This window comes from Anomaloglossus baeobatrachus, unplaced genomic scaffold (genome assembly GCF_048569485.1).
Source record: "Anomaloglossus baeobatrachus isolate aAnoBae1 unplaced genomic scaffold, aAnoBae1.hap1 Scaffold_2359, whole genome shotgun sequence".
Lineage (NCBI taxonomy): Eukaryota > Metazoa > Chordata > Amphibia > Anura > Aromobatidae > Anomaloglossus > Anomaloglossus baeobatrachus.
In genome coordinates, this window is record NW_027442028.1 from 117,979 (window position 1) to 137,736 (window position 19,758).

Below are 19,758 nucleotides of genomic sequence, written 5' to 3' on the forward strand. Positions count from 1 at the left end.
CTCAATTCTTTTAAACTTTATCTCTACTGGCTACCACGGTACAAAGATTATTATTATTTATTATTATTATAGCGCCATCAATTCCATGGCGCTTTACATGTGAAAGGAGTGTACATAATAAGGACAAGTACAATAATCATAAACAATACAAAACACAAACAGGTACAGGAGGAGAGAGGTCCCTGCCCGCGAGGGCTCACAGTCTACAAGGGATAGGTGAGGATACAGTAGGTGAGGGTAGAGCTGATAGTGCGGCGCTGTATCAGACTGAGGGTTATGGCAGGTTGTAGGCTTGTCGGAAGAGGTGGGTCTTCAGGTTCCTTTTGAAGCTTGCCAAGGTAGGCGAGAGTCTGATGTGTTGTGGGACAGCATTACAGAGTATGGGGGAGGCACGGGAGAAATCTTGGATGCGATGGTGGGAAGAGGAGATGAGAGGGGAGTAGAGAAGGAGATCTTGTGAGATTGAATTTTTACTTAATTTCCAGGTAAAATCTAAGTATGGTGAAGGAAAAAAAAAAAGTAATTCCGCCATTGTTCTTTTAGTGTTGTTTTTACTACATTCATTGTGTGCTGAAAGTGACTGGTCAGCGTGATTCTCCAGGTCAGTGTGATTACAGCAATATCAGACTTGTATATTTTATTATTTAGCGGTGACTAGAGATGAGTGGACCCGTAGAAGTACCCAGAGTACTACAGGAATTGAGTTCTGTGATAGATAGACCATTATTTTTAATCTTCACAGATTCCTTAATAACAGGGTCAGTACCGCAGGACTGGCGCATAGCAAATGTGGTGCCAATATTCAAAAAGGGGACAAAAACTGAGCCGGGAAATTATAGGCCGGTAAGTTTAACCTCTACGGTTGGTAAAATCCTTGAGGGGTTCTTGAGAGATGCTATACTGGAGTATCTCAAGAAAAATAACCTTATGACAGAGTATCAACATGGGTTTATGAGGGATCGATCCTGTCAAACTAATTTGATCAGCTTCTATGAAGAGGTAAGTTCAAGCCTGGACCAGGGAAATGCAGTGGATGTGTTGTATATGGACTTTTCAAAAGCTTTTGATACAGTGCCACACAAAAGGTTGGTACATAAAATGAGAATAATGGGGATAGGGGAAAATCTGTGTAACTGGGTTAAAAACTGGCTCAGTGATAGGAAACAAAGGGTGGTTATTAATGGTACGTACTCGGACTGGGTCTCAGTTCATAGTGGGGTACCACAGGGGTCAGTATTGGGCCCGCTTCTTTTCAACATATTTATTAATGACCTTGTTGGGGGCATGCGGAGTAGAATTTCAATATTTGTAGATGATACTAAACTCTGCAGGGTAATCAATACAGAGGAGGATAATTTTATATTACAGGGAGATTTATGTAAATTGGAGAATTGGGCTGAGAAGTGGCAATTGAAGTTTAATGTAGATAAATGTAAGGTCATGCACTTGGGTAGAGGAAATAACATTTATGATTATGTACTTAATTGTAGAACACTGGGTAAAACAGACACAGAAAAAGACTTGGGTGTATGGGTGGATGGTAAACTTCACTTTAGTGGACAGTGTCAGGCAACTGCTGCCAGGGCTAATAAAATAATAGGATGTATTAAAAGAGGTATAAGTGTTCATGAAAAAAATATAGTTCTACCTCTGTACAAGTCACTAGTGCGACCGCACTTAGAATACTGTGTACAATTCTGGTCACCGATATATAAGAAGGACATAGCTGAACTGGAGAGGGTGCAGAGAAGAGCGACCAAGATTATTAGAGGAATGGGTGGGCTGCAATACCAAGACAGGTTATCAAACTTGGGGTTATTTAGTTTGGAAAAACGAAGGCTTAGGGGGATCTAATCACAGTGTATAAATATATGAGGGGACAGTACAGAGACCTTTCCAAAGATCTTTTACACCTAGGCCTGTGACTGGAACACGGGGGCATCCGCTACGTCTTGAGGAAAGAAGGTTTAATCATAATCACAGACGAGGATTCTTTACTGTACGAGCAGTGAGACTATGGAACTCTCTGCCGCATGATGTTGTAATGAGTGATTCACTACTAACATTTAAGCAGAGCATGGACGCCTTTCTTGAAAAATTTAATATTACCAGTTATGTATATTAGATTTTATGACAGGGTATTGATCCAGGGAACTAGTCTGATTGCCGGATGTGGAGTCAGGAAGGAAATTTTTTCCCCATTGGAACTTGTTTGCCACATTGGGTTTTTTTTGCCTTCCTCTGGATCAACATGTTAGGCTACGGGTTGAACTAGATGGACTTAGGCGGGCTTTGCACGCTGCGACATCAGTAACAGTGTGTTACCGATGCTGCAGCAATAGTCCCGCCCCCGTCGCACGTGCAATATCTAGTGAAAGCTGCCGTAGCGATTATTATCGCTACGGCAGTTTCACACGCACATACCTGCCGTGCGACGTCCCTCTGGCCAGCGACCCGCCTCCTTCCTAAGGGGGCGGGTCGTGCGGCGTCACAGCGACGTCACACGGCAGGCGGCCAATTGAAGTGGAGGGGCGGAGATGAGCAGGATGTAAACATCCCGCCCACCTCCGTCCTTCTCATTGCAGCCGGCGGCAGGTAAGGTGAAGTTCCTCGCTCCTGCGGCTTCATACACAGCGATGTGCGCTGCCGCAGGAGCGAGGAACAGCATCGCACCTGTCGCTGCACCGGCATTATGGAAATGTCGGAGGCTGCAGCGATGATACGATAACGACGCTTTTGCGCTTGTTCATCGTATCAAAAAGGATTTGCACGTTGCGATGCCGACTGCGACGCCGGATGTGCGTCACTTTCGACTTGACCCCACCGACATCGCACGTGCAATGTCGCAACGTGCAAAGCCGCCCTTAGAGTCTCCCTTCAACCTTAAAAACTATGATACTATGAAGTTCGGCTTCTGCTGATCCAGATTAACTTTTTTAAAGATTGGTTTTGGACCCGAACATGACCTGAACTTCATTTGAAGTCATTAAATGGGCAGTTCACGTCTCCACCCACATGCAGCCATAAACACATCACTTCCTGGGGAGAGAGGTTTTTTCCATTTTTTTCTTTGTGCACACTACATCCGATCTCGCTGTTGTTACCCCCAGTGCGAGCCGATCAAACTCTGAAAGCGGCTCACACCAGGCTGAGCACCCAGCGTACCCGAGCACAGCGATGCTAGCGAAACTGATTTGCATACGTCAACCCCTGAATTACGAACAAGACTTTTGTTTTCTGTGGTTCTGAGCTCGTACCGAAAACTGAACTTCAGGTTCGCTCATCTCTAGTGGTGAATAAAAATCAGACTTTTGTAAACCTGTAGCTTGTCTTTTGCTTGATGAGCCGACATTTTCATTGATACCATTCTAGGTGCAATATGGGTAACTGATCACTTTTCATTGTATTTATATTGCTATAAAAACAATGTGCTACTTTTATCGGTCGGTTTCACTACTTACATAGCACATTTCATGATGAAAATTTTTTTCCTACCCAAATGATATCTCACCTCCCTTATTATCTCCATTAGTTTTACATATCGGCTCATTTCCTTCCCATTCAGGTCCTTATAATATCGGATCCTCTCAGTGATTTTATTCTGTTTAAGAGAATCTCCTATCCAGCATGGATAGAGACAGGAACAAGATGGCGGAGAGGATATTACACCTCACCCTAGAGATCCTCTTCCGGCTTACTGGAGAGTCACTGAAAATAAAGATAGCGCATATGAGAAGCACCCGTGGGACAAATTTAGTTATAACGTATTGAAAGCTGCTCACCTGATTAGGTTGTGCGCCCTCGCACAACCTCGGTGATGATCATGTAAATCATCTGGAGGATGATGGGTTTGTCTCGGCTGGCGTTGTCCTATGTAAAGCTGGGTGGACTTGGGGAGATGACCGCTCCTGGTTCCTGGTTCACCGACTCATAAGATCCTGGAACTATTTGCGGCCCTTTGTCTTCCCTCAGAGGTATTTGGGGTGATTAATTTTATTACTTTCAGCAGCTCTAAACCGGAATCCCTTAAGGGAGTGAAGGTATATGGAGATAGAAAAAGCCGGTCTTATAATGTTCCCCCAGAATGTTCTCATTATATGTTTCCCCTTATTCTCTCCAGTAATTGTATTATTACAGCGGATTCTTTATGATGTTACATCGTCATCTTCTCCCCATTCAGGTCCCTACAATATCGGATCCTCTCAGTGGAGATCTTCTATAGAAGAGAATTCTCCTGATTGCCCCGTGAATGATGGATATGGACAAGGACAAGATGGCGGAGAGGATATTACACCTCACCCTAGAGATCCTCTTCTGGCTTACTGGAGAGGTGAGTGATTCTGATGACGTCACATTACATCATTCTTATCTATGGGAATAACAGGTGGACAGAACTGGAGAGGTGAGGACTCTGGAAATGTCTGGAGTGAGATTTATTACTGTGTCTCTCCATAACCAGGATTACACAGTAGTGAAGAAGACCTCTAGTGAGCGCTGTCAGGCCCCTGTGTCTGAGGGATGGGGAAGACCCCTGAGCCCAATCACGGGGCCTCCACTTCACCCCCAGATACATGAGGACATCAATGACCAGAAGATCCTAGAACTCACCTACAAGATGATTGAGCTGCTGACTGGAGAGGTGACACTGCTGGGAATGCTGGGACATTATACAGTAACGCTATGAAGGGATCGGGGGTGACGGTATCATTGTATGTGTCAGGTTCCTATAAGGTGTCAGGACGTTACCGTCTATTTCTCCATGGAGGAGTGGGAGTATTTAGAAGGACACAAAGATCTGTACAAGGACGTCATGATGGAGGTTCCCCAGCCCCTCACATCACCAGGTAATAGACAGGACTAAATACACACGGCCTATAATTATCTGTATGTAAGGAATGAATTCAGTCCCTGTATGTGTCTCCTCCAGTTCTATCCAGTAAGAGGACAACACCAGAGAGATGTCCCCGTCCTCTTCTCCCACAGGACTGTAAACAAGAAGATCCCGATGTTCCTCAGGATGTGTTTCCTCCAGATCTATCCAGTAAGAGATATCTACTCTTGTATTTTCTGCACTAATTTTGTGTTTACATTTTTAGGCTTTCTGCTCTGGGTTTTTCAGCTATATTTTCTTTGCTTCTGCTTCTTCTGCTGTTTGTTTCTAGTGTCTTCTCTATGTCGTCATGAAGGCAACTCAAAGACCTGCAGAGGGTTCATGAATACCCTGTTTCCCCGAAAAGATGACCTACACTGAAGATAAGCTCTAGCATGATTTTATGGGATTTTTGAAGAATGCTTGAAATATAAGCCCTTCTTCAAAAATAAGCCCTAATTACAGTCAGGGCCAGTGTTGGGAGGAGTCAAACTGCGCAAATTCTCAAGAACTCCAGTGTCTTAGGGACCCCATCAGTTGTAGTCTGAGGTTGTTTAAGGACCTTTGATGACTTCAAAGTCATGTTACCTGATGTAACCAAAGGTCACTTAGGCTACTTTCACACATCCGGTTTGAGCAGTGTGGCTCAATCCGGCTGTGAAACCTATGCAACGGATGCGGCAAAAACACCGCATCCTTTGCATAAGTTTTTACATGCGGCCCGTCCGTTTTTTTCCGGTTGCGGCACGCTACTGAGCATGCGCAGTGGAAGAGCCATGCGATCAGCTGATCTGTCACTGAGGTTACCCGCAGCCACCGCTGGATCCAGTGACAGCGGGTAACCTCACTGACAGCTCAGCTGATCGCGCGGCTGTCTTCATTAGCTGCGTGGAGGTGACCGGAGCGGCTGTGTCTGCTGCAGCTCCGGTCACCTCCATGCAGCAGCGCTGGAAGCGACGCTGGAGCATCCTGGATTACGCCAGACATGGAGGGCTTTTTGGGGCTGATTAAAGTGGTTAACCAGGGTATATGTTTGTGTTTTTTATTTCTAATAAAGGATTTTTTCGGGCGTGTGTGTTTATTTACTGTAATTTACAGATTAATCATGGAAGGTGTCTCATAGACGCCTGACATGATTAATCTAGGACTTATTGGCAGCTATGGGCTGCCAATAACTCCTTATTACCCCGATTTGCCAACGCACCAGGGCAAATCGGGAAGAGCCGGGTACAGTCCCAGAACTGTCGCATATAATTTATGCGGCAATTCTGGGCGGCTGTTGGCTGATATTGTTAGGCTGGGGGGCTCCCCATAACGTGGAGCTCCCCATCCTGAGAATACCAGCCTTCAGCCGTATGGCTTTATCTGGCTGGTTTTAAAATTGGGGGGGACCGCACGCCGTTTTTTTAAATTATTTAATTATTTATTTCACTACACAGTATAGACACGCCCACCGGCTGCTGTGATTGGGTGCAGTGTGACACCTGTCACTCAGCGTGGGGGCGTGTCTCACTGTAACCAATCATAGGCGCCGGTGGGCGGGGAAAGCAGGGAATACGAGATTGTTTAATGGGCGGCCGGCTTCTTCAAAACAGTAAAAGCCGCCGGAGCAGTGTGAATGCCGTGCAGCGCCGGGGATCGGGGATCGGTGAGTATATGAGAGAGGGCTGCGCAATTCACTTACTCAGGAGTTTAGCGGTCACCGGTGAGTCCTTCACAGGTGATCGCTAATCAGGGCGCGACACAGACAGAGCCGCAGCATGACAATGAAGTCGGGTGAGGTTCACCCGAGTTCATTCTGACAGTGCGGCTCTGTCTGTGTCTGCTGTCAGCGGCCATTCAGCTCTGCTACATGGCTGTCTGTGGCTGCTGTCAGCGGCCATGTAGCAGAGCTGAATGGCAGATGACATAGTAACAACGCATCCCTACACATTACACACGCTTGGCAAGTCAATAAATAAAAAAAAAGGGTGCCCAATGCATACGTCACAGAACACATGATCTAAAGGATCGCACACAAAATTGATCAATTTAACATAGACTACTAACGCTCGTGTGATAGCAAATGAACGACCTACGTGCAATCTCATTCAATCGCATATGCAACCTGGGCGTGTCACATCGCATACGAGATCGCACACCTAATTGTAAGGTGTAAAGCTGGCTTTAGATGTTGAAATTGGAAAACAGATTCAGAATACATTTTTTTCTAATTTAATTTCTGATGTTATGGTTTAAAAAAAATAAATGCACTTTCAAGATAATATCATTAAAAATAATAACATTGTGTTTATTTTTAGCAGATAACTGTATTAGGAGTTCAGATGGAAATCTAATATCTTCAGAATTTATAACAAATGATGAAAGTATCACACATGATACATATGAAGAGCATGCTGTTGTCCCAGATATACCTCCAGTCCTTTCTCGGAAAGCTTTATCATCAGATCTTTTCAAACAAGTCCAAAATTCCAATTTATCACAGAATTGTAAGCAAAATCAAAGTTACAGAAGGGATGTGGAACATGAAACGGCTCCTACAAGGGCGAAACCATTTTCATGTTCAAAATGTGAGAAATGTTTTACCAGGAAATCACGTCTTAATATCCATCAAAAAACTCACCCAGGGAAGAAGCCATTTTCATGCCCAGAATGTGGAAAATGTTTTACTCAGAAAACAACCCTTGCTAACCATCAAAAATATCACACAGGGGAGATGCCATTTTCATGTTCAGAATGTGAGAAATGTTTTATTCGGAAATCAGAACTTATTGGGCATCAAAGAATTCACACAGGGGAGAAGCCATTTTCATGTTCAGAATGTGGGAAATGTTTTATTCAGAAATCAAATCTTGTTATGCATAAGAAAATTCACACAGGGGAGAAGCCATTTTCATGCTTGGAATGTGGTAAATATTTTACTAGGAAATCAAGTCTTGTTGACCATGGAAAACTTCACACAGGAGAGAAGCCATTTTCATGTTCAGAGTGTGGAAAATGTTTTACCAGGAAATCACGTCTTAATATCCATCAAAAAACTCACACAGGGAAGAAGCCATTTTCATGCCCAGAATGTGAGAAATGTTTTATCAGGAAATCAGAACTTATTGGGCATCAAAGAATTCACACAGGGGAGAAGCCATTTCCATGTTCAGAATGTGGGAAATGTTTTATTCAGAAATCAAATCTTGTTATGCATAAGAAAATTCACACAGGGGAGAAGCCATTTTCATGCTTGGAATGTGGTAAATGTTTTACTAGGAAATCAAGTCTTGCTGACCATGGAAAACTTCACACAGGGGAGAAGCCATTTTCATGTTCAGAGTGTGGGAAATGTTTTCATTTCAAATCAGATCTGGTTAGGCATCGAAGATATCACACAGGGGAGAAGCCATTTTCATGTTTAGAATGTGGGAAATGTTTTATTGAAAAAACAGCTTTTGTTAGGCATCAAAGATCTCATAGAGGGGAGAAGCCATTTTCATGTTCAGAGTGTGGGAAATGTTTTATTCAGAAATCAGATCTTGTTGTGCATCAAAGATGTCACACCGGGGAGAAGCCTTTTTCATGTTCAGAGTGTGGGAAATGTTTTATTCAGAAATCAAAACTTGTTCAACATCAAAGATCTCACACAGGTGAGAAGCCATTTTCATGTTCAGAGTGTGGGAAATGTTTTAATTGGAAATCAGGTCTCGTTTACCATCAACAAAATCACACAAAATGAACCATTATTATCTGCTGAATGTGGAAAATATAATTCTCAGAAATCAGATCTTGTTAAACATATGAAGAAGCCGCACAGCGAAGGAACCTTTTCATGTTGTGAATAATTGAAATCTTTAACTAGTAAATGAAGTCTTGCCGACTTCAGAAAACCAACAGAGCGGAGCAGCCATTTTTGCTTTCAGAATTTGCCAAATCTTTTTATCATTAATTAGGGCCTGTTGTCAGATGAGTCACACGGGAGATGCCATCATAATGTACCATAATTCAAAGGGTTTTATCCTAAAAACAGGTACAGTTCTTGAAGTAAGAATTTGTGAGGGAAAGAACAATTTTCTTTCTTTTTAGAAATTATTGTATGTTTTTGGATCATAAGACACACCTAGGTTTTGAAGGAGGAATATAGGGAAAAAATTAACGCAAAAAATGTGGTCATGAAGCACTGTTATGGGTAGGATTTGCTGATGACACTGTTACGGGGATAAAATCCCCCAATTCTGTACTAATGTACCCAATACTGGGCCTCTTCCAGGTATATGTGTCTCCCATACTCGTATATACCGTATTTTTCGCTTTATAAGACGCACTTTTGTTCCCCCAAGTTGTGGGGGAAAGTAGGGGGTGCGTCTTATAATCAGAATATACGGGGGGGGGGGTTGTGTGTATGTGTGTGTGTGTGTATATATGTATATATATATATATATATACTGCAGGGTCCGCTCTGGAGCGGTTCTGGGAGCTGGTGAAGCTGCGGGAGGGAGCCTTTAATCTCCTGCTCCCGCTCATATAATATGCACAGCCGCTGTCCATCACCATGGTGCTGAAACCGCACTGTGGCGATGGGCTGGGGGAGCGGCGCATATTATATGTGCCTGTGCTCGCCTTTGATGTCACATGCCTCCACTGTGTTAGATATGGCCCCTATATTGCTGCACATAGTAAAATCAAACAATCTTTACTCACCTCCTCCAGCGCTGATCTCTCGGTGTCTCTGCTGCTGTCTGTGATCAGGCACGCAGAGATGATATCACTCTGCTGTGCCGATTACATAACCAGGAAGTGGAGGAAGCCGGAGCTCACAAGAACAGAGGGAGACACGAGGAGGGACAGCGCTGAGAAGGTAAGGAAAGAGTGTTTTATTTTACTAAAAGCAGCAGCCTGGGGGTGATATCTAACACAGGGTGATGTGTGCCAGCCACAGGGGGCCGTGTGCAGCAATAGTGGGCCGTGTGCCAGCCACAGGGGGCCATGTGCAGCAATAGTGGGCCATGTGCCAGCCACAGGGGGCCGTGTGCAGCAATAGTGGGCCGTGTGCCAGCCACAGGGGGCCGTGTGCCAGCCACAGGGGGCCGTGTGCAGCAATAATGGGCTGTGTGCCAGCCACAGGGAGCCGTGTGCAGCAATAGTGGGCCATGTGCCAGCCATAGGGGCCATGTGCCAGCCATAGGGGACCTGTGGCATCACTGGGGGACGTGTGCCAGCACAAGGGGGCTATATTCAATATAAGGTGGCCATATCCAGATTAAGGGGGCTAATTTTAGGATGGGGGGCTATGAGGTACATATACTCTATATGATTTGTTAGACGGACACTGGCATTATAAGACGAACCCCATTTATTAAAAAATTCTCTATTCCGTCACCAAATTTGGGGGTGCGTCTTATAATCAGGTGCGTCTTATAAAGCGAAAATACGGTATGTCTTTCATCCTTATATATATGTTGCTCATCTTTATCCCATCCTGGTATATATGATCCCCATCCTGATATATATGTCCCTTGTCCTAGTATATATGTCCCCATCCTTGTATATATGGCCCTCAGCTTGGGCCCATTCTTGTATATATTTCCTCATCATTCTGCACACATAAGAAAATAAATGATTATACTCACCATCCCTCCGCTCTCCCAATGCAAGGTGTTCTCTTCTGATGCTGGTAAGTGACTTTAGCATGTAAGCGGCGAAGCGCATGACATTACTGCCATGCGCCCCCAGTTACATGCGGACGTCAGCTACCGGAATATTCACTGCTCCCCACACCCAGGATTTTTGGCTTGGGGAGCAGTGAATATTCATTCTCTAATATTAGACACAAGTGATCGCCCAGTCCCAGCAGTAAGCCGGCGGCTGGGTGATCATGTGTACCCAATATTAAAGAGAATGAATATTCACTGCTCCTCATGCTAATAATACTGCCCACTTCCTGGTTGGTGCTGGCTTCATTACCTAGAGGTGGGCGGGATTATGGTGTGGGGAGCAGTGAATATTAATTTTCTTTTCTTTTTTAGCTGGCACACTGTTAGCCCTTTTGAGAGCCTTTAGGAATATTTTTGAATAGTTTTGATACTGGATTATATTTAGATAATTCACTAATCTCAGGTTGCCCACTGCTTTATTTACTAAAAAGCGCAGCCCCAGATTGGAGATAGGAACTCTGAAGTATATCACATTGTATATAATTGTATTTCAAAACTTGTTGTTTTGTTAATAAATGCTTGTAAAATATATATTCTTCATGCCTAGCTTTCTCTATTGTCTAGATGTGATGATTTTGCCTCAGAACCTCTGGAGTTGAGGCAGAGCTGTAGACATTTCACACAAAATATTGAGGGGAGAATTGAATCACACTGCATCCTAGATATGTGAAAGTTGTTAAGACACTCTGGTCCGAATTCATCAAAGGTTTGTTTTTTTTTCAAAATCTTTTATTGAAGTGTATCAACGAGACAGGATACATAGAAAGTAAGTGCAATTGCACCATTACAATATAGACAGTAAATCACTCAAAATAGACCGCCCAAGCTCGACAACACGTGTCTTTAAGTATCTAGCAGAACTAAACTCAAGGGCGAACATAGGAACAAAAGTGTCTCATATAATGTGAACATAACAATCCTAGTATTTGCTACCGTATGCAGAAACTGTTTTTTATTGTAAATCTAAAATCACAGAATAGTGTAGTAATAATAATAATAATAATCTTTATTTCTATAGCGCCAACATATTCCGCAGCGCTTTACAATTCAGGAGGATCATATACAAACAAGTAACAGTTATGGAAAATACAATATTTAGAGGAAAAAAAAAAACACACAACCCTGCTCGTGAGAGCTTACAATCTACAATGAGATGGGGGGAGGGACAAGGTACAAGTGTTTATTTACAATGACAATCCAGCCATTTCACGGAAATGGGGGCTAGATAATGGTTTCCTGGACCAGTGGGCCAGAGCCTTGAGAGGCCTTTGGGTGCCATGGAGTTTGATGTGGAGTTATGTTGTGAGAAGTTGTAGAGGGACTCTGTGAATTGAATTTGATTAGGGAGTGTGATAGGCCGCCCTAAAAAGATGCGTCTTTAGGGTGCGTCTGAAGCTGAGTAAGTTGTAGTAAGAATTATAGAGAAAGGAGAGAGAAGAGAGATGGAAGGACAAAGAAAAGAAAAGAGAAGAAAAACAAAAACAAAAAGGGGGGGGAGGGGCGAGGATGGTGCCATGTATTATTGGACCATAAATGGAATGTCACTTCCGAGGACCATTGAGAAATCAGAGGACTCTCTAAACATAATCCAATCCTGCCACGTGTGGAAAAACTGTTCAGATTCAGACTCGCTGTGAGCCGATAATCTTTCCATTCTACAGATCTAATCCATCTCCAGAGCCCAGTCCGCTATAGTTGGGGATTCCCTAGATCTCCAACGCCTGGGGATAATAGACTTGGTGGCAGAAAGAGAATGTTTAAGTAGACACCTTTTGATAGTCTTAAAAGACCCTGGGAGCATCGACAAAAGGGCAGTTTGAGGAGAAATGGGAGGTCGCTCACCTGAGATATGACTAAAGATCTTGAAGACCTTACCCCATAGTTGGTGAATCGAAGGGCATTCCCACCATATGTGCAACATAGTACCCTTGGCTGCCTCACATCTCCAGCAATTGTCTGATGTGGTGGGATAGAACCTCCGTAGATCGGCGGGGCACCTATACCACCTAGTGAGAATTTTGTAGTTCCTTTCCTGAAGTTTACAAGCCATGGTGAGTTTATGTGCACATAAGAAGGCCTTCTCCCATTCGCGCTGTGGAAAGGAAACATTCAACTCTTTTTCCCATTCCCTGACAAACCACAAATCTTTAAGATCAGGTATAGATATGAGGATATTGTAAATTTGGGAAATCGTGTGTTCAGGAGTCGAGGTTTGGATCAGTAGTTTCTCAAAGGCAGAATGCGGATCTCTGATTCTGGCGATCGACAGTAAAGATGAAAGAAAGGATCTAAATTGTAGGTAGGAGAACCATGGAACAGGGCAATCCGGACATAACGTTCTCAACTCTTGGAAAAAGGGGACAGCTAGAGGGCCAACGAGGGTCTGCTGAAGTCTCGTTTTGGAGTTACGGGACCAGATTAGAAATTATCAACTCCCACTGCTGGAGGAAAGGCAGGGTTATCAAATAAAGGTGTCATCGGTCCAAGTTTGTCGGAGAGCTTATATTTAGCTACTGCTTTATTCCATACCCGAAGGAGATCCCTTGTCTAAAAGGAGATAGAATCTCTAGCCGGGCACGTGTTTCTTGGGATCCATGGCAAGGATGATAGGCTCAAATCGGACAAAGAGGACTCTACAGCCACCCATCCCTTCTGGTCCGATCTGTGGAACCAATCTACCACCCTAGCCAAAACAGTGGCGATATAGTACAGGTGGAAGTTTGGTAACCCCGTTCCTCCTCTACTTTTGGGTCTGGTCAGAAATCTGTTCGCCAATCGCGGTTTGCTCGTTCTCCAAATAAACCGATTACATGCTTTGTTTAGAAGTTTGAAAAATGTGCTAGGAAGGACGACTGGCACCGCTTGAAATAGATAAAGTAGCTTTGGTAAAATGTCTATTTTCAGGACGTTGATTCGTCTGAACCATGATAATCTGACCCTGTCGAAGACCTTGAGATCTGCTATGATACGATTTAATAATGGTTTATGGTTTTGGGAGTATATCTGGGTCAAATCCGACGAAAGATTAATCCCTAACTACTTTAGTGATGAAAGGCACCATTTGAACGGGAAGGAGCTTTGTACATGTCGCCGCCTTTCCTCAGGAATATTGATATTCAAAATTTCAGATTTTGCAAGGTTTACCTTGAAGTTACTGACTATGCTATACATATCAAATTGTTTAAGTATGGATGGAAGAAAAGGCTCAGGATCTGTGATATATGTAAGTCGTCGGCATAAAGTGCAAGCTTATGCATGCTATTTCCGACCTGAATACCATGAATATTGGGGTTTTGCCTTAACGCTACGGTAAGGTGTTCCATCACAATGGCGTATAATAGAGGGGAGAGTGGACATCCCCGTCTAGTGCTGTTCTTTATGTTAAATGGGTCTGAATAATTTCCGTTGCAACGTATTTTAGCCGAGGGGTTTTGATAGAGTGCTAGGATTTTGCTTCTTAGGTCGGGGTTCAAGTTATTTTGGTGAAGGGCACTTTTGAGGAAAGGCCAGCTGACTCTATCAAAGGCCTTTTCTGCATCGACCGATAAAATACAAGAGGGTGTTTTCATCTTATGCGCATGTGATATAAGAAGCATAGTTTTTAGAGTGTTATCGCTCGCTTCTCTTTGTGGGACAAACCCAACTTGATCGTTACATATCAGTCGAGGCAGAAGAGGAGCGAGTCTTGTGACGATAAGCTTGGAAAAAACTTACAGATTGATTAGCGAAATTGGTCAGTAGCTTTGACAACGTTCTGAGTCTTTCCTGCTTTTGGAATTACTGTAATGTGTGCTTCGAGTGATTGTTTGGGGAAAGGGTTAGATACTGAGATTGCATTAAAAACCTTGGTCAGGAAGGGTACGAGTTGGGACGCAAATATTTTGTAAAATTTGGCCATACAGTCATATTTCAGTTTCATATATCTAATAACTGATGGACTCAGTAATATTTCTGGATTGAAATGAGGTTTATTGTACTAACAGAAAATGTGCAATCCGAATTTAAACAAAATTTGACCGGTGCAAAAGTATGGGCACCTCAACATAAAAGTGACATTAATATTTTGTAGATCCTCTTTTTGCAAAAATAACAGCCTATAGTCGCTTCCTGTAGCTTTTAATGAGTTCCTGGTTCCTGGATGAAGGTATATTTGACCATTGCTTTTTACAAAACACTTCCAGTTCAGTTAAGTTTGATGGTCGCCGAGCATGGACAGCCTGCTTCAAATCATCCCACAGATGTTCAATGATATTCAGGTCTGGGGACTGGGATGGCCTTTCCAGAACATTGTAATTGTTCCTCTGCATGAATGCCTGAGTAGATTTGGAGCGGTGTTTTGGATCATTGTCTTGCTGAAATATCCATCCCCTGTGTAACTTCAACTTCGTCACTGAATCTTGCACATTATTGTCAAGAATCTGCTGATACTGAGTTGAATCCATGCGACCCTCAACTTTAACAAGATTCCCGGTGCCCGCATTGGCCACACAGCCCCAAAGCATGATGGAACCTCCACCAAATTTTACTGTGGGTAGCAAGTGCTTTTCTTGGAATGCCGTGTTTTTTTGCCTCCATGCATAACGCCTTTTTGTATGACCAAACAACTCAATCTTTGTTTCATTAGTCCACAGGACCTTCTTCCAAAATGTAACTGGCTTGTCCAAATGTGCTTTTGCATACCTCAGGCGACTCTGTTTGTGGCTTGCTTGCAGAAATGGCTACTTTCACATCACTCTCCCATACAGCTTCTCCTTGTGCAATGTGCACTGTATTGTTGACCGATGCACATTGACACCATCTGCAGCAAGATGAAGCTGCAGGTCTTTGGAGGTGGTCTGTGGATTGTCCTTGACTGTTCTCACCATTCTTCTTCTCTGCATTTCTGATATTTTTCTTGGCTTGCCACTTTTGGACTTAACAAGAACTGTACCTGTGTTCTTCCATTTCCTTACTATGTTCCTCACAGTGGAAACTGACAGTTTAAATCTCTGAGACAACTTTTTGTATCCTTCCCCTGAACAACTATGTTGAATAATCTTTGTTTTCAGATCATTTGAGAGTTGTTTTGAGGAGCCCATGATGCCACTCTTCATAGGAGATTCAAATAGGAGAACTACTTGCAAGTGGCCACCTTAAATACCTTTTCTTATGATTGGATACACCTGCCTATGAAGTTCAAAGCTCAATGAGGTTACAAAACCAATTTAGTGCTTTAGTAAGTCAGTAAAAAGTAGTTAGGAGTGTTCAAATCAAGAAATTGATAAGGGTGCCCATACTTTTGCACCGGTCAAATTTTGTTTAAATGCGGATTGCACATTTTCTGTTAGTACAATAAACCTCATTTCAATCCAGAAATATTACTCAGTCCATTAGTTATTAGATATATGAAACTGAAATAGCTGTTGCAAAAACCTAAATTGTTATAAAGAAAAAAGGTTAATATTAATAGGGGTGCCCAAACTTTTTCATATGACTGGATATCCGTCGGGTCCTGGACTTTTGTTATTTGGGGCATCTTTTATAATTTGAAGAACTTCCTCTTCTGAGAAAACTTGCCCAACAGAAGAGGAGATATCATCAGCGAGAACAGATAAGGCCGTGTCTTGTATGTATTTATCAATCTTTGCCTGGTGTCGCAAGGAGGGAGTATTAGCTTGTTGCCCATCGATATTGTATAAAGTCTCGTAATATTCTTTGAAAGCATTTGAAATCTGCTGAGGGTCATGTACTAAAAGCTACTTTACACACTGCGATATCGGTCCCGATATCGCTAGTGTGGGTACCCGCCCCCATCTGTTGCGCGACACGGGTAAATCGCTGCCCGTGCCGCACAACAGCCGTCACACATACTTACCTGTCCGGCGACGTCGCTGTGACGGGCGAACCGCCTCCTTTCTAAGGGGGCGGTCCGTGCGGCGTCACAGCGACGTCACTGAAGCGTCACTGAACCGCCGCCCAATAGCAGCGGAGGGGCGGAGCTGAGTGGGACGTAACATCCTGCCCACCTCCTTCCTTCCTCATAGCGGCCGGGAGGCAGGTAAGGGAAGCTTCCTCGTTCCTGCGGCGTCACACGCAGCGATGTGTGCTGCCGCAGGAACGAGGAACAACTTCGTTACTGCTGCAGTAACGATTTTTAAGAATGGACCCCCATGTCGCCGATTAGCGATTTTGCACGTTTTTGCAACGATGCAAAATCGCTTATCGGTGTCACACGCAACGGCATCGCTAATGCGGCCGGATGTGCGTCACAAATTCTGTGACCCCAACGACTCCGCATTAGCGATGTCGCAGCGTGTAAAGCCCGCTTAACTCATTTCTTCCCGATTGAATTTTAGGGATAAAAGTGTTTAGTAGCCTAGGATGTATGCTTTTGGATAGGGACCCCCCACATTTATCTGAAAATTCGTAAAAGAATTGTTTCATCCTTTCTCTTTGGTGCAAGTAGACCTGATCAAGCAAAAGTTCAAGATCTTCCCTCTGTTTGTTAAGATTAATGAGAATTTCGGGAGTTGCATTTTGTTTGTGTTTTTGCTCTAGTTTGTGAATTTGGTGGAGGAGCCGGTCATTTGGAGAGCTTTCTCTTTTTCCATTCTGGAACCCTCCCTTATAAGAGTCCCTCTGATAACGCATTTAAGAGCTTCCCATTGGATTGGCATCGGGGTCTTATCCGCCTGATGATTGCAGAGGAAATCCGCAATTGTGGTCTCAACTGTTTGTAATGCAATATTATCAGCTAATAAATTGGAGTTCAAACGCCACTGCCAGATACGGGGAAAAGAGTTTGGGGGCGGAAAGGTAAGAAAAATAGGGGCATGATCCGACCAGGTCATCAGCCCGATCGAGGCGGACGGAGCCCAACTTAACAACCGGTGGTCTATCATAAAGTAGTCGATCCTGCTATAGGAATTGTGTACTGCGGAGAAGTGTGTGTAGGCTCTATCTTTGGGGTGTAGTATGCGCCAAATATCTACTACCCTCTCTTGAAAAAGTGATTTTTTGAAAGAAGCAATCTGTTTTGGGGTCACAAATGACTTACCAGTGGATGAGTCAAATAACCTGTCCATGACCATGTTCAGATCACCTCCGATAATCAGCAGACTCTGTTTGAATCCCTCCAGCCTCCTCAGGTAACGCTGTCCAGCTTCAGTTTGACCCTTATTTGGGAGATAAATGTTAGCTAAAGTATAGATTTGATTTAAAATTGAGAGTTTCAGCAGCAAAAATCGACCATTTATATCTATCTCCATGTCCAGCACCGTGCCCTGAAAATTTTTGTGAATTGCGATACTGACTCCTTTGGATTTGGAATTAGGGTTTGATGCATGAATCGAGGTAGGATAGTACCTGTTCTTGATCTCCAGAAAGTGGCCAGTTTTGAAATGAGTTTCTTGTAGAAAAAGTATTTGAACTCCCATCTTGTGCATCCCATAAAGAATCTGGGAGCGCTTTTGTGGGATGTTGAAACCCCGGACATTGAAAGATGCTACTTTTATGGAGGCCATCTTTAGTGCCCACAGCGAGAGAGACCAAGGGCAAGAGGACTACAAACGGTTAGGGTTGTGGCACCCCAGGAGAGGGGGAATATAAAAAAAAAAGAGGGGGAAGAGACAGAAAAGAAAGAAGTAAACAGAAAAAGGTTAAAGCCTATAAACAAAGCTAGGCCAAGTTCTCGGTCCTAGGTCGAGAACCTTCACAGGGAGAGTTCCTTAGCGAGGCGCAAAGGGAACATTCCTCCCTTCAGGAAAAAGGACTTGTGTATAAAACAAGTCGCCCTAAGTGGGGTGTGTCTTACAAGGCGACATCATAAAGCTCCCGGAGGGTCTCAACAGGAAGAGCAGTCCATATAACAAATATGTAGCCAATAAACAAGCATCACTGGTTAAGGATGATCAGTAACAAGATCAATCCTGTAACCAGTTAATGTTAAGTATTAAATACTACATCATACCAACTTATGATACTTGGGGAAAAGACAGGCAATACCTACATGCATGTAACTTTAACTACTCAAAGATACCGGATATGCCGCCGCCTTTCTGTTCTAAAGTGCAGTTCCCCAAGCACCAAACATAACATATTTGGAAAATGGCAGTCCCTTGCCCACCTCCCGCAGAAATCAGATATGTGTCATGTGATTTTTTTAGCAAACTTTACAAAGCAGCTAAATCCAGAGCACCAATCCGGGATCAAGTGACTCCGGTCACACCAAAACCTGATGGTGTATGTTCAGGGTCTCATGAAGTCACTCATTGCTCGGTTATACGTGATCGGACCGGGGGTTGGCGGCTCTCCCGCTGTGGTAAAGACGGACGTCTGCGAGCTACATTCGGACCTGTGGAAGCAAATGGGTTTATAGGCCAGTCCGAAATGGTAACCTCAGGGAGATTCAGATCTTCCAGGAAGGCTCGCAGGCCCTGGGGGTTCCTAAGGCAGAAGAAACTCTGCTGATTGCGAACCTGAAGCTAGAAGGGGAATCCCCACGTATATGGGATATTCCTCTCCCTCAGGACGTCCAGGAGTGGTCTCAGCGATCTTCGCTTCAGCAAGGTCGCCCTTGATAAGTCCGCTAGAAAGTGGATCTGTGCTCCGTCAAAGTCCAGCGGGCCTTTGTTGCGGGCTTGTCGCATAATCTCCTCTTTTAGGTCATAGTAGTGGATCCGACAAATGATGTCCCTGGGGTTGTTGGGATCGTTGGAGCAGGGTCTAAGAGCCCTGTGGGCCCTATCAAATATTATTTCCTCCTCTTGTGGTCTCTCCAGAAGGGTGTTAAAAAGGCCTTGGAGTGTGGGGATCAGGTCTGACGCTCCAGTGGCAGTCCCCGAATGCGAATGTTGTTACGTCGGTTTCTATTTTCCAAGACCTTTACTATGCCGAATAAGGTTATTTGTTCGGAGTGTTGTTTAACCAGCTTTTGTTGAGATGTCTGATTCTCCTTGACAACCGACACGGAGGTTTCAAGCTCTGTCACTCTGTCTGATACCTGCGTCACCGTATCTCTGAGGCCCTGTATCTCTGTTCTACATATGTTTTCCAACCGAGAGATGTATCCCTCCATATCCAGCTTGGTGGAGATCTCAGCCATCTGAGTCCGCAGGTCTTTTATCTCTTCCATCGTGGGATTTTGTGCTGGTGAAGCTTGAGATGCCAAGGGGGATGTAGATAGGTGGGACCCCAAAGCTGTGCCACAGT

The 19,758-nt window shown here is 43.9% G+C and overlaps 1 protein-coding gene across 1 annotated transcript in view; it reads left to right on the forward strand.

Moving 5' to 3' along the window:
- The first annotated feature begins 7,094 nt into the window (after positions 1-7,094).
- LOC142261654 (uncharacterized) overlaps positions 7,095-19,758 on the forward strand; it is a 54,860-nt gene continuing 42,196 nt past the window's right edge. The window contains exon 1 of the mRNA XM_075332128.1: positions 7,095-8,591. Within this exon, the coding sequence (XP_075188243.1) occupies positions 7,095-8,591 (1,497 nt within the window). The remainder of the gene's footprint in view (positions 8,592-19,758) is intronic.